The 22,368-nt window shown below is 45.2% G+C and overlaps 1 protein-coding gene across 1 annotated transcript in view; it reads left to right on the top strand.

The window, feature by feature from the left end:
* The window catches only part of CSMD3 (CUB and Sushi multiple domains 3), a 2,596,150-nt gene that overhangs the window by 1,647,181 nt on the left and 926,601 nt on the right, over positions 1 to 22,368 (top strand). The window contains exon 24 of the mRNA XM_086918068.1: positions 8,710 to 8,866. Within this exon, the coding sequence (XP_086774194.1) occupies positions 8,710 to 8,866 (157 nt within the window). The remainder of the gene's footprint in view (positions 1 to 8,709; positions 8,867 to 22,368) is intronic.

Here is a 22,368-nt window from a genome sequence, read left to right as displayed (position 1 = left end):
ATGACTCATTTTCCCTGCAATGCTTTTATTATCAGTCCCATGCTCTCCCTGAGGATGTGCCTAGCTCTCCCTGACCAGTGACCTATTCAGAATCAAAGAACTCTTTTGAAGTGGACAGGAGAGCCTGATCTCCCATTCTTCCAGTGTATCACATACCCAACTATATCAGGAATGTTTCAATCCCCAAATCTATTAGGTATGGCTCTTCCACATCCACATGCCTTTCCATGGCTCTGAGTTTTCAGTATGGAACCCACAGGTCTCCTTGAACTTTACTACATGCAGAAGCATATACATCCCAGTACGCACAAACACATAAATACTGCTACATAGCACTACATAGTAACATGATGAAGGCCAAGGGCAGGTTAAGCACACAGTAGTGGAACTTTACGTGAGTGGGCCAATAGGCCCCTGCACTGGTTAAAAGGCCAGTTCACTCTACGGATCATTATTGGAAATACATGGTATGCTGCCACCTCCACTCTCATGCTACTTAATTCTTGATTGGGGAAGGAGCCTTTCGCCATTGCAAGGGTACTGCTTTGTGTGCTCCTCTTGATTTATCAAGGCGACAATCCATAAGACAGTTGTGGAATATGCTGCGCACGAGTGATCCGTGTCGCCCATGTCCATATCGGTACCAGGGATTCAGATAGCACTACAGCTGGGTACTAAGTACAGGAGAGTACGTCCATCGCCAAGCAGAGAATTTTCCACTCCAACAGCACCCAATAAACTTGGGGCTTCAACTCTGGTGAGATCAAGCTGACAAACTCATGCTAGTAGCCCACAAAGGAATGAGACTAAATCTGTACCTACTACACCACCAGAGTAAACATTCAAGCAAATAATTGACCTGATTGCTCATTTGATTTTTGGGAAACCAAACCTAGCACCTGAACATTATTTATGCCATAAATTGCTTGTGGACAGTTTCATCCAGGGTTACCTGGAGGGGCATATAGCATTGAAGCACCACAAGACAGTCATGACCAGGACCACTACTCTGTACACTATATTGTGTTCTATTGAGGGCTGCTGTGAGACTAAATAGCATGTTTCTTTCTGAAAAGTCATGCACATGACCAGATTTTGGAGTATTTGATTCTGTGCTTTGCAGATCTTAGCAGTGTGTTCGACCTAGTTGACCACTCTATTTTATGGCCAACCTTACTTAATCTAGGTGCCCCTAAAGAAATATTATTTTTCTTAGCAAGGGTGTATGACAAACTCTCAAGCAAGGTGAGATATGGACAGTGGGGAGAGTGTACACCATATTTTGAGGTCAAAAGAGGCATCTGCCAAGGCTGTGTCTTGGCACCGTTACTTTTCTCTTTATTTATAAATGAATTTGACATAGCCCTTAGGTCGATAAAGGTAGATGCACCACAAATAGCTGGAAAACCTATGCCTGTCTACTTTATGCCGAGGAAGAAGTGTTGCTCTCCAGAACCCCCCTTGGCCTACAGCGACTAATGGATAGTGTTAGTCTTTTTCTTAAGAATAGGAAATTGCTAATAAATAAGACTAAAACCTTTGTAATGGTTAGTGGCCTGAAATCCAAGAAAATTAAATCTTTTTATATAGATAATTCCCCAGTGGAATCGGTTAATACTTTCTGCTACCTGGGTGTAACTTATTCAGGAAATGGGAATTGAACGAATGAACTTATGAATGTACACTCAAAGATGGTTAAGAGTGATCATGAGATTTTTAGATTTGCAGCTAAGTTAGGTACCCGCTGTATCAAGGATATGGTTGACATATACAAGGCCAGATGTGTCGCCATAGCCCTCTATGGCACAGGTGTTTGGGGCCATAATCATGCACAAGCACTCCAGCTGGAAGAAAACTGTTTTCTAAAACGCTGTTTGTGCTTACCCTCATCAGCATCCACCGAAATTATAAACTGTGAAGTAGGCATTAATTATTTATCGGATCTTATTGGCTTGCAACCATTACTTTTATGGAGATCCATTTGGGCTAAAGAGGAGACAAAATTTACTCAATCTATTATTAATGACTGTCTATCCCTGGATAAAAGTAACAAGATCCCCTGGTTGAAGAATATTCAGGATTGGTATAATAACGTATTTAATCTTTCTATCCAGGATGACCCTGGTTGTATTACACTAGCATCTGAACAGGAGATTAAAAATACCTTTTAACCCCATCAAAATGAAGTGCGCATGAGAGTGATTGGGAAGCAACCCACTTCTGTATTTTATCAACAGCTGGAGGTTAGAGGAGGCTTCTAAGATTACCTGTCAGTAGTAACCAGGCCATCTCATTGCTTTGTTTTGATTAGTTTGAGATTAGGCATAGTACACCATCTAGTTGCTTTTTCCACCACAAAAATGTGCCCGCAGACTCTATGTCCATGTGATGGGATATCTAAACAAAGCACCATCCCTTTTTTACTATTTAGAAATTCTATTCCTTTTTAAAACGATTTTATCTGAAACCTATATTCTTAAAATTTAATGTGAGAACAACCAACGCTGCTATGAATTTATTGGTTATGCTTTATGACCCGGGGTTATGTTTCCATGCTGTTTCTTATATTCTAAAATCAATTGCTGCTAGGACATCTATTATACTTGTTAATTAACTGGATTGTTTTATGCACTGGATACTGCTATTAACACATTGCCGCTAGAAAATGTATTATGCACTAATATTGGATCATTATATGTATTGAATGTTTTTATATGTGTGTTTTAAAATCATGTCTTTTTGCTTGTATGGTTGTTGCACAAACCGAATAAAGCCTTTTGAATTGAATTGAATTGAGTCTGTTTGATTGTTGTGTACTGAGCTTGTGACTCCACACTCAGGGGTGATTCTAGGGGGGAGAGACTGTTGCAGCTGCACCTGATCAGACCTCAGGAGGGGAGAGGCTGTGTTTAAAAATCACTAATGGATTTAAAAACACCCGCTGCAAAGCTCCTTGTGTAGTTTCACTCAGCAATAACAATTACAAGTAACTCTGGTGATTAATGTTTCTGCTGGAGAGAGAGATGAAGTTTAGGCTAGTGGTAGTTTTACTCATCATAAAATAGTGCAGAGGGCTAATATGACTGGTGCAAAGAACATGTACTATGCAGATCAAAGACCTGTTTTTTATGTCGATAGCTCAATGGGTTACTGCTTTGTCATAGAGATCTTTTTGTTACTAGCAGTTCATAAATGACAATCCTAATAAGCACATTGAACTATGAACTGTCATCAAAGAGCTGTATGCAAACTGAAAGGAATACTTTAGAATCATATGTTTTGCTCCAGTATTTCATTATCTAATGCTGCTAAAAAGGGTTAGTTTGGGTACAAACATATTCATATTAGTAAAACCAACCCCAACCACTGTGGTACATTTTATGGTTCTCCAGACCAAACACTCTTAAAATTAGGGGGCAGAATTATGAGGCCCTTGCGCCTCTTTGCGCCGCAATTGCGTCACTTTATTTGGCGCAAACAATGCGCCCTATTTACAACATGACGCACCTAGGAGATGCGTCACGTTATAAAGCCCTGCGCCATAAGGAGGCGTTCCTGCGCAGGGGGGCGTTCCTGCGCAGGAACGCCTCCTAAAAGTGGCTGAGTGAAATATATAACATTTCACTCAGTCACTTTCAGGCCAATGCTGCGTCAAAACCCTGCGCCTGCTTGAAGCAGGCGTAGGTCTTGAAACAGCATTGTGAAGATGGGGCACCCCCGGGCCTTGCTGGAGCTGCGATGCGCTTGCGACGCAACTCCAGCAATGCGACACATTTACGGCACAGATGCGACACGCATCTGTACCGTTTTTGCCCCATGGTGCGCCGCATTGTAAATGCGGCGCACCATGGGTGGCGGAGCTGTGGCGCACTGTGGAGCACATTAACTGGCGCATCCCTGGGGATGCACCAGTTAACATAAATCTGCCCCATAGTGCCTAGGAGTATGGATGACATGTGATTCTTACACATTGTAATCCCTATTGTCTTAAGTAACATTTCCAGTAGACTGATATATACATGTATGATCCACTGTCCCTGTATAATGTGTGTGTGATGTACTGTGCTCAGAAACTCTATAATGGAATAAGTACCACTATAAAAAAACAAATGTAATGCACGTGAGGAAGGGGATTTTGATAGATGAGGGTCACTGTTGGAGGCTGGTAGTTTGGGAATCCATTGAAAAGGACATCAAGGGGGGTGGTGCCAAAAAAGATTGTCACACCGGAAGTCACCAGCGCTAAAGGTGGCCCACACCACCTACCGTAGAAGGCTTTAACACTGTGCATTGCTACCCTGAAGGTCAACTGAGAAAAGGATTATTCCTGGTAAAGTTTGCAGCACCATAGTATGTCACACCCATTTGCACCAGCGGCAAACAACCTCAACCCAAACGGTTGGGGCCCAGTAGCCACTGTCTGCTTTGTGGCCATTTCTAACGGGTCTTCAAGCAAGTGTATTCAGTTGTGATTTCATTATATATCGCCACAGATACCTTAATATCTGGAAGGTGCATGCTCCTTTTCATTCCATTGTATCTAAATACAGTTTGAGAATGAGGTATGTTATAAATGTCTCTCGTAGCAACTCTCAATATTGCTGAAGAGTAACATATCCTGTACTGATTAGGAATATAAGATACTCACTATATGTGAAGGGAGCAGTTTCATAGTCTGAGAACGAGTGAAAACCTATTGATGCAAAAAAAAGTGTAGTAGACTTTCAATTTCCATAAGCAGAACCAGTAATTAAGGTAAATTATGTAGTCATTCACTGTGAGAAAAGGTAGAATTGTCTTGATGAGAGTTGCTACTTGTGAGAGTGGAGCTCCGTATTCGTTGATCTCTTGTTCACCCACATAGTGAAACACAGATATATGCAAAGATGCACATTAAACTAAAGCCACCCACAAATGTTTTAAATTGACCTACATCCAAGCATGCATACTAATGAGGTAGAAATTGAAAATCAAATTCCATCAAGCTGGCAAGGCTCAATAATCTCACCTATCTTCTAAGGAGGAGACCGAACATCTCCAGCAAATTATAGACTGATCGCTCTCCTGGATGTGGACACGAAGTACTATGCATCCTTACTCCTTGAAGATCTGATAAGCTGGTCTGACGCCACAAAGAGAATCCCGCCGAACCAAACAGGCTTCAGGAAGGGGAGTGGAACAATGACAAATGTCCTGTCACTCTCAGTGCTAGCCGACAAATACCTACGAAGGAAACAGCAGCTCCATCTCTGTTTCATTGACCTAAAGGCGGCCTTCGATATCCTAGATCGCAATATCCTATGGAGGAAACTGCGCAGTTGGAATATTCCGGCAAAAACACTCAGAGCAATTTTACTCCTTTATTCCAACACATGGATGGATGTAAAACTGGGGAACGGAACACAGCTCTCAAGAAAAATCAATACCAGTAAAGGCCTCAAGCAAGGCTGTGTTCTGGCCCCGCATCTCTTCAATCTTTTTATGACAGACCTAGCATCAAGCCTTAACAAGATCTCATCCCATCCACCCAAACTAGGCCCTTACCTCTAACTCATTTGTCCTAGGCGGACGTCGTCGTACTAATGAGTTTAACTAAGATGGCCTTCAAAGGTCACTTGAGGGGCTGGCGGAATTTATAACCATTAACAGCCTGGAGATAAACACAACAAAAAGCAAAACAATGCTCTTCCCCAGACGACGGATGGTCAATCAACACGTCCAACTGGAGGGAAAAAAGTTAGAAGCTGTGCCTAACTATAAGTACTTGGGCTTTTACTTCGACAACTGACACAATCACCAGCAGCAAAAAACCTACATTGTCCAGAGAGCAAACGCGCTTTTGTTCGCCTTCAGGTCTCCAGGAAAAAAGCTCAATGGGGCATCATACAAACCTCTACTGGTAACAATAAAAGCTAAGGTGCTCCCGACGCTGTCATACGGCAGCATAGCCCTCAATGGGAAAGATGCGGATCTGCTGAATAAAGTACAGACGGCTATCTACAAATCAACCTTCCAAATTCACCGGGGAGCTTCACCAGCTCAGACCACATTTCAATTTGGAGTACTAAACGAAACACTGGAAAGGAAGTATGCAACTATCAAGCATTGGTATAGCTTGAAACAGAATATAGCAGCTTCAGAATTGCACAAAGCACTGTGGGACGAAATAAAAACGGATGCAAAGTCCCCACACAATCAATTTCACGAGAAGGCCTTAACAGACACTGGCACAAGAAACCTCTGGGAAAGCAATTTGCCTTACCCGGTCTTCAAGCAAGCCATGAATAAGTCAGAAGAATTCCATTCACTTTTAACTGATAAAACCACCTTCAGCACAAGAAAACATGCCTGGATGGTTATATCCAAATACAAAACACTCACTTCAGCCCCATATCTAACAATTACATTCCTGGTCCATAGAAAACAACAGCTAATGGCGCTACGACTGGGAAAATTCCCTTCCACCATGGACCAGCCAATCTGGGTTCATGACGGACCCAAATTTTGTAGACTATGTGAGAGCAGCAAGGACAACTTCATACATCTTGTTTGCATCTGCCCGAATTTAGCCCATGCTCGAGCCATCTTCCTAAAAATGGCCATGAATGTTCGAGGCATAAGAACGTGCAGATCGGCTATTATGACAACCTAAATCCAACAGACACCCGTTTGAACTGCCTATTAATAAAGTTCCTTTTGGCTCATGTTCAAGCGTTGAAATGTAACCTGGTACCCTGCCTAGAATAGGGTAATAGGATGGTTGACTCTGCGGCAGAGGGCTCTCCTGAACTCAACAAAGAATAGTACCAGAACCTTGGGAGTCATATTTTACATGGATCAACAAATGTTTTTTGATCGATTTTTAACTTGTATATTGTGTACACTAAAACATCTATATTTAAAAAAAAGAATAAGAAGAAAATATTTGCACTAGATACAGAATGTTTTAGGATTAAGGGAAATAGAATGTAGACAAACATTAAGAGTTTCATCTGTAGTACTTGATTTTATAAAATGTATTGTTATGGTTTTAATCAACTGAAACAATAAACTTTTTTAATATAATTATTATAATACTAATGTTTTGTTTGTGTGTAGTGGAGCCTGTTCTGTGTGTCTCTCTTTCTCTCTACAACACATTGACACAAATGCAAACTTTCCGAAGCTGTCCTTGCCAAATGAATGCAAAAAAACCTATTACTCTGTTTTTGCATGCAAGTTTGTATTTCAAAAGTGAACTCCGCTAGTTTTTATTCCACGTGTGAATTAAATAAGGTGGCTTTCTCCGTGATTGGTCTTGTGTGTGTACCTTCTTAGTGCAGTGGGGGTATTGATTGCACACAATATGAGAGATTGCGACATACACAATCAGCAATTCTCCCATGATGAGATATCTCCAGCCACAGTAAACTGTCAATTGTGTAACTCACAGTTACAATCTTTCTTCTTCTAGATTAGAAAAAGGTTTCAATATCTGTGTGTCAATTTCTGTGTTGTATCTATCCCTTGTGGTCAGATGCATCGGTTAGGCCTTAGGGCATGGCCAGCATGGCCTTCAAGAGAGACACACATTGATGGTGACCAATGAAAATATTGCAAGGGTGGAGAATTACCTTCAACAGCCCTCAAAACTCACAGTGGTTCACCCGAGATGATTTATAACCCCTTTTGTCAGTGGCCACAGTCTTCGAGGGGGGTAAGGAGCACCGAAAACCATCGTTCATGGAACACGTAGAGCTGGGCTCAGCAATTCAGGTCCAGCAGCACCTAGTGTGCAGCTCCTCTTCATTTCACTGGACAGTGGAGGCGGGGCTCCCATCTTGACACAATGACCTTTCACAGGATGCAGCACTTCCTTGTGGAAGATTCGAAGCAGCTGGTCCCCCTGAAACTGGAGGGTGATTTCACTGGATTTATAGCGCCTGCCTCCTTTTTCTCGGCTCTGCAGTCTACCCTACACTTTCAGTCTCACCCTGAAATGTACCACAAGTTACCAGACGTCCACTAAGAAATTTACTAGTTCCTGGTTTGTGCCATTTTGTTCAACTCGATGTTTGCTCTATCATTGAGAATTTCATAGTTTCCTTTCCTTTTTTGGATTCTTTGAAATGGTCCTTGGTCCTTTTTCTCGTTTTACTTCATGTTTAACTTTCTACAGATCTGTTATTCCAAAATAGCATATGTTTGCTTGTACTGTTACACATAAAACTTCACATGCGTTCAATGTTTGATTTACTGCTCTGAACAAAGGTGAGCCAAGGTTCACTTAGAATAGACTGGGGGCATAGATGGCCTGTCGATCCCCTTTGAGCCGCTCATGGCTGCTCCTGGGAGAGCTGCATGCCCTTTGGTGTGCTGATCAGAGAGTGTTTGGTGGGCAACCCTGTCTCCCTGGTAACCTGCAATGCTATCTTTGCAATATCTTATTGTGCAGACTGTCTACTCCAACATTTGATAGTCATAGACAAAGATCAATAACTTTCGATGTGTTGCTGATATTGATTTTGTAATGTAATATTTAGGTCCCTATCAAAGTAGCAATCTATTCTAGAGGGCACAGGCTATTTGCTGAAAGACAGTGCATTTCATCTAAGCCCGTGTCCATTCTGCTGGGCTGTGAGTGCACTCCCGCCTGTCTCAGAGCAGTAACCTTCCTTCTTGTAGTTATCACAGTGCGCGTGACGTGTTTATGAATGTCTTGTTTTTCAGATCTATGATGGCAGAGACAACTCGGCTCACCTGCTGGGGGCGTTTACAGCTTCGTCACTAAGGGGTCTGACATTAAGCAGCACTTCAAACCACATTTGGCTGGAGTTCAACTCGGACTCGGATGTGACCGACGAGGGGTTTCAACTTGTTTATACAAGTAAGTGTTCATATAAACAGTACACTGGGTGTCACAAATGCTGTTCAATGGGAAGCATATATGGAGTTAAAGTCGATTTGTCGGTCCACTCCACTCAGGCCAAAGATGCGGTCTGGGGCGGGAGAGACCCGAGCTCCGAAGACCGCCCCCAATTACCACAGAGAAGTGCGGGGCAAGTAGCTCCTGAAATGTGTTCCTTTTAGGGCTGCTTCTGCAAAGGAAATGGCAGAGGTCTGTCTAGAGCAGCGTGACTGAATTCTTCCTGGTGCGTGGCAAAGTTATTTAGCCATTTATTATGCCAAAATAAATAAGGCTTTAACAAAGTATCGCCTGGTTTTGACTGCCGCTCTTCAATTATGCGATTTCCTTCGTTGTTAGGATTCTGAAAGATTGCTGTCGCCGGCATATTAGCAGAATGTGTTGCCATGGGTGATTGGCAGGAATTTTTCCTCTGGCGGTCGTTGGTTGTTGCCCTCAGTAATATGTCATCCGTTGAAAAATAATTCATTTGTTATGCTAAAATATACTGGATGCTTGCAAGTGTGTGCCATTATTGTTCAGTTGTGCATTTTTTAGTTTTATAATTGTGTCAGAAGAGAATGCAGTGTTCTTTTAGTTTTAAAAATGTGTGGAAACCGGATTACTTCATGTAATGTCTATGGCAAGGTGTGAATGTTTGTGTATGTTTCAGTTTCCTCATGGCACCAGTGCCTATAGAAATCGTTGTGCAGAAGCTACTGGTGCTGCACACTACACAGGTGAAAGCGTGCGTATCTGCCTTCTTTCAGCACACATGATTGTGCACAGATGACTTCACCCTCATGCATTGACTTGGCTCGTGTGTTTCTTTCAGCAAGATATAGTGGATTGCTATATTCGCATTGTGTGGCTAGTGAAGGTAGATAGGTGCTGCTTCCATCCAAGACCAAAAGAGTAGGTGGAGGGCCTTCTGTTTTCATCTTACTAGGTGATGTTTCAAAATATTATCATTAGGGCAAAAAACGAGGGGATTTCCATTCATCCTCTTTATCTTTTTGCAAATTATAAAGTGGCCTGCGATGACGTCAAAACTGGGTACTGTTTTACAGTTTCGAAATGTATACTCCTAGTTCCCCCCCCCCAGCCCCCCCCCAGTTTAATATGCAGCGGTCTGCATTCTATCTCTAGAAATGCTTGTGCGAGCTATTTATAGTTGTGAAGCGTTCCTGGTGTTTGATAGCCACCCCATCTACACTTTTAAGGTGTGCATGGATCCCACAGTGATGTAAATTGATCCCGTTGGCTGTGCAGGGAGAAAGGGTGCGCAGTGGTGTCCTGTATCACCTCCCCAGACGTCTTCTCTTTTCTCATGAATTATTAAATCAAAACCCCTCTCTCTTGCTTTGCTTTTTTCTGTGCTTTAAAATGTTTGGATAGTAACTGGCACCTTGTCCTTTTCCATGCACCTCAATGTTTAACCCCCACCTCTCTCCAATGATTAAGCAACAGCACTGGATAACGTCCCACACTCTCACTCCCCTCTTCAGCAGTGCCGTAACGAAACATGAGGGAGCCCCCCTGCAAATTAAGCAGAGCCCCACCCTCCCCCCATCCCCGCTCTAGACCTAGTCTGGAGCTCCTAGGCCATTGACCAGCTGCCCGCGCACACCCGAGAGGGCCAATATTTATGCCATCCGCTCAAGTTTACTGCATTTTCATTTGGACCTAACCTAAAAGTTAAATATGCCAAGTGGTGTTTGCCAATTACACACTGTGATTCACAAGGGATAAATAAAATGTAGTGACAGGTGTTAACTACAGCCTCACATCCCATTACATAAAAAAATGCTGTAATATCGGTTCATAAAAATCAACAACTTAGTGTAAACTAAGCAAAAAAGTGAAATCATACAGTTAAGCGTTAAAAGTTGACTTATGGGTACCCCATCTGAGCTCAGAGACGCAGTTCATATCAGCATCCTGTCATTGAAAGGCTTCTTTCTGTGAGGATCAGTGTTGCCCACCCCTACATTGGGGGCCCTTTATCAGACAAGGCCCCATTTTCCAGATAGTATTTCATTTTCTTCTAGACCAGGACTTTGTGCAGCCTTATATTTACATGAACACCTCTTAGTCAGATGATACAGATCTGCATTCCCCGAGTGTCTGCATCGCTGTTCTGATTTATTTGTCTAGAATGGCAGATTGTAGATGTTCAGACTGCCTGTATGTACATTTTTATTTTGTGCATATGGATCGACTAGATTAAAAATGCCCGTTTCGTTAATTTATGTATGTGTCCAACCCTGCTGGACAGTAAATTATTTGCAGCAATTTTCTGTTTAACAGGTTTATAGTTTATGAAATATCATGATTTTCCTTCACCTTCAACCATTCCCAGTTTTTCTACCCCTGTGAAATAGTCCTCAATATAATTGGACCCATCCTATGTGAAAATGTGCACATTTTAGCCATAAATCCTTGCTTCATCGTGTAAGCTCAATTTTCCTTTGCAAATGTCTTCACTTATTTACATTCTACACAGCTTTTCTATAAACAATGGCAAATGGGAGGAAAAGAACCATGACTGTTTTCCGTGAAGTATGCATTTTAACGTTAAGCAATGTTGTGGGGAATTCCTCCTTTTCACCTGATCTCCGAGGTTGTCTCTCGTTAGAACATTTAAATTAACTGCATATTTTGACTGTTGACACTGAGAAACTGTTGAACAGCCTTCCACATGTTACAGATCCCTTATAGCACGGTGACACATTGGCTTCTCTAGCTTTTAGCTAAGAACCATATATAGTGCTGTGGAAAAAGCATAAGTAGCATACAAGTTAGCTGCCATCAATTGAGCTTCAGTATAGATTTAAACTTACCATACGAGTCACTGTAAGTTATGTCTCCAGGACAGCCACTGCAGCCCTCAAACGCTGTAAGCGAAGCTGCATAAGAAGCATTCAAGGAAAACTGTTTTTGACAAGTACAAAAGCCTCCTTTTTTAGGTCTCGCCTACGCAGCGCACATGCGCTGCTTAGGAAAGAGACCTTTACCCATCGGTTCCCCTTTTCGCCCAAAAACATGCCCGCAAGTGAATTTCGCAGGCCCTGTCATCTCTCCCCTCCTCCTGCTGCTGCGCGAGGCGTGTGCGCGCGCTTGTGCTTGTTGTTGCTTGTTAAAGATAGGTTCGGTAAATTTAACATGAGCATCTGCTATTATTGTGCACTGTAGTTATTGTATCTTTCAGATGATATTCTCCCCCTGACGATTTTTTTCGGTCTCCCTTTTTCTGTTTCATTCTCACACTTTCACCCAGGGGGACTAGTCAAGCCCTCCCCAATCTTTTCCTGGCCCAGTCTAATGGCTTGCATTGCCGGTTAACTTAATTCTTCCCATTGTGCTTATGCCGTTGCGCGATCAATTGCATGCTTATAGACACAAATTTCGTTCTCAAAAGCACTTCCCCTCTGGAAGATCTCATACGGCTCAGACTCGCACTGCACTGTACTAATTGAGGTAAGCTGGCTGATGCTTCATGTGCGTTTAGCAGCACCTGTTTTGGGATGCCGTGGAGACTCCTGTCATTCTTCCCTTTTTGAAGCCTGCATTGTTGGACCTTCTCCAGACCCTTTTACGCCCACAGACACAGAATGCATTCCGAGTATCTTCCCTTTTGGGAAAGGTCACACAGGATTTGTACAATTGAGGTAAGCCGACTGACTCTTTATGCGCGGTTTTACAGCACTTCGACCCAGGACGCTGTGATTACTCTTGAACCTCTTTCATCCTTCTTTTTTCAGCCCGCAACTTTGGGACGTTCTTGGATCCTATTACTCTTCGTCCGCCTCTGCCTGAATTGTTGCTTGTTTGACTGGCCAGAGCTTTCTCGACTCTTCGGATAAGCCATGTGTAACTGATGGTCTGTCTCCACTCTGACCTTACTAATTAAGAACCTCCTAACAGCCTTGGTCCTTTAATCTTCAACTAAATACTGAATATGCTGAATTATATCTAATTTCCTTACAGCTTCAGTGTATTGAACCTGTATCCGATTGACTGGATTGAATGCTTACACTATCTACAGAATCAATTAGGTAAGCTTCATGTAACTGAGTTGGATCATTGGGCTCCCCTTCCTTAGGCATTTGTTAATCCTCCTCCCCTTCCCTTTTGGAACGCCGCAATATTACCCAATTGTGTGCACAAAATCTTATGTGCACTTGACGACGCCTCACCTATCCATTCACATTAAAGGCTCATTTTTCATACACCGATATTAATTTACCTTTTCATTTACCAATTTAATTGTATACCTTTCTACACCCCCTGTCTAATTTCTTTACTATCCCTTTCTCCTTTTAATTTTCTTTTTGACACAGCACTGCAGAATTTTATGTAACCTGGTCCTGATGATGACCTGAAATTCAAACAGGTTGAAACGCTGTCGACCATTCAGCGTATTCCTTGGCGTTGTTTGATCTTAAAATGTCCTTCATTAATTTTGTTCTCATTACCAATCTTTTGAAATCAGTTTTAAATACTATTGCACCTTTTTGCTAGTTCTTTGCAATATTTCACGTGTTCACTTGCGCCATTTACTTTTACACGAGCACCTTGTGCACACTTTCTTTGGATTACACCCATATACAATGTATTAGTGCTGATGTGACTAATACAATTTTTATATGTAGCACTTAAATACAAATTGCTTTTTTCATAAAGAATTGTTTAGAGTGGTGACTCACTCTCTGCTTCCAATCTGAGTGGTCGCTCCCTGCTCCCTGCTGCTGAGGTATCGTTTCTGCAGCGCCTACGCTGTAACTTGGTCTGAATTTAACTAGTACTGCCTGCTGTGTGCCCTCATTACCGCTGCTTGCTAGAACCGCCACTTTACCCTTTTAATAACTTAATCTACCGACTTGCCCTTTGAAAGTGCGTCTCTACTAGCGTGACTCTGTTGATCACTGTGTTTTATTCTCGCCGATTTATCTGGTCAGCATTCGCTTCCCCCCCTAGCGCTCCTGCCGCCCTGACCCCTCCACCTCCATTTTGTCGCTTTCTGTTGTTGTTGTCGTCGTCCTTTGCCCGCCCCGCCTCCCAGCTGAAGCGCCCTCCCACAGACAACAAACAGCGCGCCCACACCAGGAAGCGCCGTGACTCACTCTCTGCTTCCAAGCTGAGTGGTCGCTCCCTGCTCCCTGCTGCTGAGGTATCGTTTCTGCAGCGCCTACGCTGTAACTTGGTCTGAATTTAACTAGTACTGCCTGCTGTGTGCCCTCATTACCGCTGCTTGCTAGAACCGCCGCTTTACCCTTTTAATAACTTAATCTACCGACTTGCCCTTTGAAAGTGCGTCTCTACTAGCGTGACTCTGTTGATCACTGTGTTTTATTCTCGCCGATTTATCTGGTCAGCATTCGCTTCCCCCCCTAGCGCTCCTGCCGCCCTGACCCCTCCACCTCCATTTTGTCGCTTTCTGTTGTTGTTGTCGTCGTCCTTTGCCCGCCCCGCCTCCCAGCTGAAGCGCCCTCGCCCCTCCCCCCCACCATCCATTTATGGCCAATGCCCCCACGCGCAGCGTCCACGCGCTTCGGCCACGCCGAAGGTGCGCCAAAGGTAAGCCCGTCTACGCCTGGACCGCGCCCAGCGCCAGACCCCCTGCCCCTCGCGCTCCCCAGCCCCCCCGCATTACCTACGATGCCGCCACCCTCCTAGCCCTTAACCCCGGTCGCGCCCCCAACTGCATCCAAGCCGCTCCAGGACGCACCCATGGACCGTTCTCCTGCCTCTCCTGCAAATTCAGCGGCACCGTCAACGTCTCCGCTCCAACCACACCACAGATTCCCGACCCCAACCACCTAGAATGCATCCTTCTCAACACCCACTCGGTCCACAGGCACGCCATTGACCTTTGGAACCTACTAGACACCATCTCTCCAGACGTCGCCTTCCTAACGGAAACATGGATGAACGCCTCCTCCGCACCCGACATCGCCATCGCTATCCCTGACGACTATAAGATTACACGCAAAGACCGCACCGACCAAACAGGAGGAGGAATCGCTATCGTCCACAAGAAATCAATCCGCATCTCAACCAGCTCTGACGCCAACCTCGCCAACTCCGAACACCTCCACTTCCAGATACACATCGACCCCAAGACCACACTCAGAGGCACCCTCCTCTACAGACCACCAGGACCCCGCGCAAAATTCAGTGAAGACATCACGGACTTCATCACTCCACACGCGCTCCCCTCCAAAGAATACATCCTCCTGGGAGACCTGAACTTCCACCTTGAGAAGATCAACGACCGCAACACCGCCACCCTCTTAGACAACCTCGCCAACCTCGGACTTAAACAACTGGTCACCTCCTCCACCCACATCGCAGGTCACACACTCGACCCCATCTTCACCTCTAGCAACCATGTCTCTTTCAACCACACTACGGAGCTCCTCTGGACTGACCACAGCTGCGTCCACTTCACCTACAACAAGCCGAAACCCATCATCCACCTCCAACCAACTCTACAAAGAAACTGGAACAAAATCACCACGGAACAGATCTCCTCATCGCTCCTTCAAACCTCCCCAGCCCTCTCTTCTAACGCCAACGAAGCCGCCTCCAACCTCACCCTTTGGTTATCCAACACCGCAGACACCTTAGCACCACTGAAAAAACGCCAACACAAAATCAAGAAGGCCTCATGGTTCAACGAGGACCTCAAGAAATCCAAGAAACTATGCCGCTCCCTTGAAAAGGCCTGGAAAAAAGACTCATCCACCAGCAACAAGGTCGCCTTCAAAAACGCCATCCGTACTCACCACCAACTGATCCGAAAAGCCAAAAAAACAGCATTCAAGGATCGACTCGACAACAACGCCCACAACAGCAAGGAACTTTTCAACATCGTCAAGGAATTTTCCAACCCCTCGGCCAACTCCAACGACATCACCCCCTCTCAAACCCTCTGCGACTCCCTAGCCTCTTTTTTCCACAACAAGATTGCTGACATCCACAACAGCTTTGACAACCAACCCGGAAGCCAACCCACCCTACCATCAGCTGACTATCTTCCCCCCGTTAACACCCTTAACGCCTGGAACCCAATCACCACTGAGGACACCATCCGCCTGATGAATTCCATCCACTCTGGATCCCCCACAGACCCATGCCCTCACCACATCTTCAACAAAGCAGACTCCGTCATAGCTCCGCACCTCCGAGACGTCATCAACTGCTCCTTCAACTCCGCTACCTTCCCAGAAGACTGGAAACACGCTGAACTCACCGCCCTTCTGAAAAAACCAACAGCAGACCCCACCGAACTCAAAAACTACCGCCCCATCTCACTTCTTCCATTCCCGGCCAAAGTCATCGAGAAAGCTGTCAACAACCAGCTTGCCGCCTTCCTCGAAGCCAACAAATCCCTCGACTCCTCACAATCTGGCTTCCGAGCAAAACACAGCACTGAGACCGCCCTCATCGCAGCAACAGACGACATTCGAACTCTACTGGACAATGGAGACACAGTCGCCCTCATCCTCCTCGACCTCTCTGCAGCCTTCGACACAGTCTGCCACATCACCCTTTTACAGCGCCTCAGAAACATCGGAATCCAAGGAAAGGCACTGGATCACCTCGTTCCTCTCCGGAAGAACCCAGAGAGTCCGCCTCCCACCATTCAAGTCCGAGGCCTCTGAAATCATCTGCGGCGTACCACAAGGATCCTCACTTAGCCCCACCCTCTTCAACGTATACATGAGCCCCCTCGCGACCATCGCCCGCCAACACAACCTCAACATCATCTCTTACGCGGATGACACTCAACTGATCCTTTCTCTCACCAAGGACCCCAGCACCGCCAAAACTAACCTACACGAAGGAATGAAAGAAGTCGCCGAATGGATGAAACAAAGCCGTCTGAAACTGAACTCAGACAAAACAGAAGTCCTCATCTTAGGTAAATCCCCCTCTGCATGGGACGACTCCTGGTGGCCGGAAGCCCTCGGAAAAGCACCCATCCCGACAGACCACGCACGGAACCTTGGCGTCATCCTGGACTCTTCACTTTCAATGAACAGACAAGTCAGCGCCGTATCCTCATCCTGCTTCAACATCCTTCGCATGCTCAGAAAAACATTTCGCTGGATCCCCACCGAAACAAGGAAAACAGTCACCCATGCTCTGGTCACGAGCCGTCTGGACTACGGAAACACCCTCTACGCAGGTACCACCGCCAAACTCCAGAAGAAACTACAACGAATCCAAAACGCCTCAGCCAGGCTCATACTAGACATCCCACGCAATGAACACATCTCTGGCCACCTTAAAGACCTCCACTGGCTACCCGTCAATAAGAGGATTACTTTCCGACTGCTTACCCACGCACACAAATCACTCTACGACATCGGACCAGATTGCCTCAACTCTCGACTGTCCTTCTACACCCCCTCCCGCCAACTTCGCTCTTCCAGCCAAGCACTCGCCACTGTCCCTCGCATCAACAAAACCACCATGGGAGGCAGATCCTTCTCATACCTGGCTGCCAAAACATGGAACTCACTCCCCGCTTACCTTCGCCTCACCCAGAATCACCTAGCGTTCAGAAAACAACTTAAAACGTGGATATTTGACAAATAATCCCCCTCCCTAGGGATATCTAGCCCCCCTCCCCTCCCCAAGCGCCTTGAAACCCTCCGGGTATGTAGTGCGCTATATACATTTTATGACTTGACTTGACTTGACTTATGTCTCCTTACTTATGATCGGTCTCAATCTATTTAGCATTTTATTTAATTGCCTATAAATATTGCCTGTTGAGACATTGTTGTTTATTACATACTAATTACCCAGGGCTTAACCAGGTTCACTTGTTACCTCCTCTGTTTTTTTAGGTCTCGCCTATGCAGCGCGCATGCGCTGATTAGGAGCACCTTTAGCCGTCGCTCTGCTGTGTTTGGAAGCACATACTAGTGCTTGTGGTGGCATCCACCTTGCGGGAGCAAGCAGCGGCGCGCATGCTAGTTGGCTGTTGCTCGCTCCCGCAAGGTGAATGGTGCCACATGCACGTGTGTGCTTAAAAATGCTGCTGCTTCTAGCACGATCAATTTCACGGCCGTGTCACTTTCACGGCCGCGCAGCCATTGCTTGTTCCCTTTCTGATCTATTCTCTCTCTCGTAGTTTTCCATTTCGCGCGCTCCATTCTTCTCCATCGCTTCTCCCCTCCCTCCTTTGATCATATTCACATCCCTCTTCTCTTTCCCATGCCGTTTCTCTGACCACTCATTACACCATCTCGCCTCCAGTTCCTGACATATCTCTTCCCAACCCACTTTTCTCCCTTTCCACACTCTGCCTCTCCACCCTTATTTTCCACCATCTCTCTACTCTGCTTTTCCACTTCCCTCTTTCTTAGTTCCTTTCTTCTCTCCAATGACTGCATTGAAGCAATTCTCGCCTCTCTTCCTTTGTTTGCTTCCACGCTCCCTACTCCTTGAACTTACTTCCTCTGTTTCTCCATGCTTCTTTTGCTCTTCCACTTTCTTATTACGCCTTGATCTTACTTTTACCACTGCTTCTTGTTCCTTATATTCCTTGCTTCACTAAACTTCTGTGCTGCACTGGCGTATTTAGGCAGGCTTCAGAGACGGGAATTTAATCTAGAAAATACACTCGCAATCAGGAAAGAAATGTCTCAGCAGAACTCAGAAATGGTGAGTAAAGTGTGCAGAAGAAAATGGAGATTGTGTAAGGTCCGTCAAGGTGCAGTAGATTTAGTCATCAATTCAAAAACGTGAGTTTTGACAATACGATTTGTGACATTTCTCTTAAAAATAATTTACTGTGGAAATGTCTGCAGTAACAGTCTACAATAAGATGACTGTCTTTCTGTTTTGAAGATGTGTTTAAGGGGCTCAGGAGCATGTTAAATTGAGAAATAAGAAGTAGCATAAAAAAGGGTTATTCATCCCACATAGAGACGCACTTCAGATTTGGCGGTATTGCTGCAAACTAATTTAATTGCTTGCAATAGGCAATCGTTCCCTCCCCACTTTTCTCCCTTTCCACACTCTGCCTCTCCCCCCTTATTTTCCACCATCTCTTCACTCTGCTTTTCCACGTCCCTCTTCCTTAGTTTCTTTCTTCTCTCCCATGACTGCATTTAAGCCTTTCTCGCCTCTCTTCCTTCATTTGCTTCCACGCTCCCTACTCCTTGAACTTTCTTCCTCTGTTTCTCCATGCCTCTTTTGCCCCTCCACTTTCTTATCATGCCTTCATCTTACTTCTCCCACTGCTCTTTGATCCTTCTCTTCTTTGCTTCACTTAACTTCCGTACTTCTCTCAGCTCCCTGCTCCTCACACCTTCTTCCCTCTTCACCTCTATGCTTCGCCCTTTGGTTTTTAGCCTCCTTATCCCACATCGCCTTTCAAACATGACCCCCCTTCTTTCCTACCTGGCCCCTTTTATTTTCCAGCATCGGCCTGAATTCCCTTCCTCACTTTTTGCCCACTTCCTTCCTTCCGGCTCACGCGTCATAATTCTCCCTCTCTCTCTCTGGCCATTCCTCGCACCCTCTTACAACCTGCCCCACACCTCTTCACTCCCCATTCTCCCCTCAGGCTCTCTTCACCCCCTCGCCTCCCCCCTACCCCACCTCCTGTGCTGGGGGTCACCCAGCATGCTGCTGTCACTACCTTGGCTCGCAGCCCCTGGCAGACACATTCTGATCTGTTCTAGCAGCTGCTGCAGGGGTGCTGGCCCCGTAGCCATCACTAAACCAGTAGACGAATGTTGTCGGATGACCACCTATACCCCCTGACTTCCCCCAAAGTAGGCAGATAGCTTGTTCTTACTTTTCCCACTGCTTCTTGATCCTTATATTCCTTGCTTCACTAAACTTCTGTGCTGCACTGGCGTATTTAGGTAGGCTTCAGAGACGGGAATTTAATCTAGAAAATACACTCGCAACCAGGAAAGAAATGTCTCAGCAGAACTCAAAAATGGTGAGTAAAGTGTGCGGAAGAAAATGGAGATTGTGTAAGGTCTGTCAAGGTGCAGTAGATTTAGTCATGAATTCAAAAACGTGAGTTTTGACAATACGATTTGTGACATTTCTCTTAAAAGTAATTTACTGTGGAAATGTCTGCAGTAACAGTCTACAATAAGATGACTGTCTTTCTGTTTTGAAGATGTGTTTACGGGGCTCAGGAGCATGTTAAATTGAGAAATAAAAGAAGCATAAAAAATGGTTATTCATCCTACATAGAGACGCACTTCAGATTTGGCGGTATTGCGGCAAACTAATTTAATTGCTTGCAAAAGGCAATCGTTCCCTCCCCACTTTTCTCCCTTTCCACACTCTGCCTCTCCCCCCTTATTTTCCACCATCTCTTCACTCTGCTTTTCCACTTCCCTCTTTCTTAGTTTCTTTCTTCTCTCCCATGACTGCATTTAAGCCTTTCTCGCCTCTCTTCCTTTGTTTGCTTCCACACTCCCTACTCCTTGAACTTACTTCCTCTGTTTCTCCATGCCTCTTTTGCCCCTCCACTTTCTTATTATGCCTTCATCTTACTTCTCCCACTGCTCTTTGATCCTTCTCTTCTTTGCTTCACTTAACTTCCGTGCTTCTCTCAGCTCCCTGCTCCTCACACCTTCTTCCCTCTTCACCTCTATGCTTCGCCCTATGCTTTTTAGCCTCCTTATCCCACATCGCCTTTCAAACTTGACCCCCAATCTTTCCTACCTGGCCCCCTTTTATTTCCCAGTGTCTTCCTGAATACCCTTCCTCACTTTTTGCCCACTTCCTTCCCTCCGGCTCACGTGTCATAATTCTCCCTCTCTCTCTCTCTGGCCATTCCTCGCACCCTCTTACAACCTGCCCTACACCTCTTCACTCTCGCTCTCCCCTCAGGCTCTCTTCACCCCCTCGCCTCCCCCCCACCCCACCTCCTGTGCTGGGGGTCACCCAGCATGCTGCTGTCACTACCTTGGCTCGCAGCCCCTGGCAGACACATTCTGATCTGTTCTAGCAGCTGCTGCAGGGGTGCTGGCCCCGTATCCATCACTAAACCAGTAGACGAATGTTGTCAGATGACCACCTATACCCCCTGACTTTCCTCAAAGTAGGCAGATAGCTTGTCACAACTTGTGCCCTCATGGAATGCCCTGTGATGCCCCGAGGCACTAGTTTAAGGGTGCCATCTGCATTCAGCATTGTAGTTAGAAATATACTCTGGGCATCACCAGAGGACATGCTTTTGGGTTTTTGAGTATAATAGTAATTATTAATCTTGAGATAACAGTATGTTAATAAGTTACATTACAGCTTAGCAGAAACCGTGGAACGTATAGGGTAATTCCAGGTACATAGCTATCAATTGTAGAGCAGTTGCACCGGGGCAGAATGGACTGAGGGGCCCACCACGAAACCCTGTTTATTGCTGTGTTTCTGCCTTCAAACAGCAGACAGGTGGTCCATATCCTTCCTTGCACTCAAGGATTAGGTCGAGTCATTTCAGTATGTATTTATGTATGCTTGGATTGTCATTTCTTTACAATGAAAGGTAGGTCTCTACTGCTCTAGTGTCTTGTTTTGCAAATGTTGTTTCCAGTAGTCCACTTATAAGGCCCCAAAGGCAAGAATTATTGGCTATGCCAATGTTTGTTACATTTGTTAAGTTTCCGTTATGAAGCACATTGAGGTACGCAAAAAATAATATCCAGAGGTAGGGCATGTTTTAGATTTGTAAATGTGTGCTTGCAGTGAAATGATAAAAGCTCTGTTTTTGTTGAATAGGCATTGCAAGAAGACAGGGAAGGTAAAATGTACAGCGATTGTCTGCTCGCTGTAATGATGTTTATCAAAATTCTAATTCTGAAGTGATCACACATTTTTGTTAAATACATTACAAAGTTGGCTTTGTGAAAACTGGTTTGTCTTCATCTGGGAGTCTATGCATTATTACCTCTCGCTTCCCCTTAGAAGCAGTAATTAGCTCTTTGATGCCAGATAAATTGTTCTTCCTGAGGGAGCACAATAATACTAACCTGTTGACAGGAAGGATGTGAGACTAAGGGCCTCATTAGGATGGCGGTGGGCCGCCACAATCACCCCATCGGGGGCTGTCCCACCACCATCCGTGACTGCGTTACCACCCTCCTCATTATGCAGGCAGGCAGGTGTGCAGTTCTTTTGTCCATCGGAGGTGCAGTAATACCTACAGTGGTGGCGGTACCTGCCAAGTATCGCCGTAGGTATCACAATGTTCCTTTTTGCCGGCCCATTCATGGTAGTGAATCTGCAATGAAAAGGCTAGCGGAAAGGGACACTGCGGCCCGTAGTGGGCCCCCCTTCATCCCTGGGCCGTAGTTTTGGGATTTGGGGGGCTCCTATGGGGCTCCCCTTCATATCGCTGCACCATGTGGCAAACACCGCATGGTGCAAGCCACGTAGTGCAGGGAATACTGTAATGTCAATTTTTTGTACTACGGCATGTGCTTCAGCCAGCAGCA

The sequence above is a fragment of the Lissotriton vulgaris genome, chromosome 4_1 (assembly GCF_964263255.1).
Source record: "Lissotriton vulgaris chromosome 4_1, aLisVul1.2, whole genome shotgun sequence".
Lineage (NCBI taxonomy): Eukaryota > Metazoa > Chordata > Amphibia > Caudata > Salamandridae > Lissotriton > Lissotriton vulgaris.
Note: the sequence above shows the minus strand (reverse complement) of the source record. Positions and strands in the feature narration are given on the sequence as shown.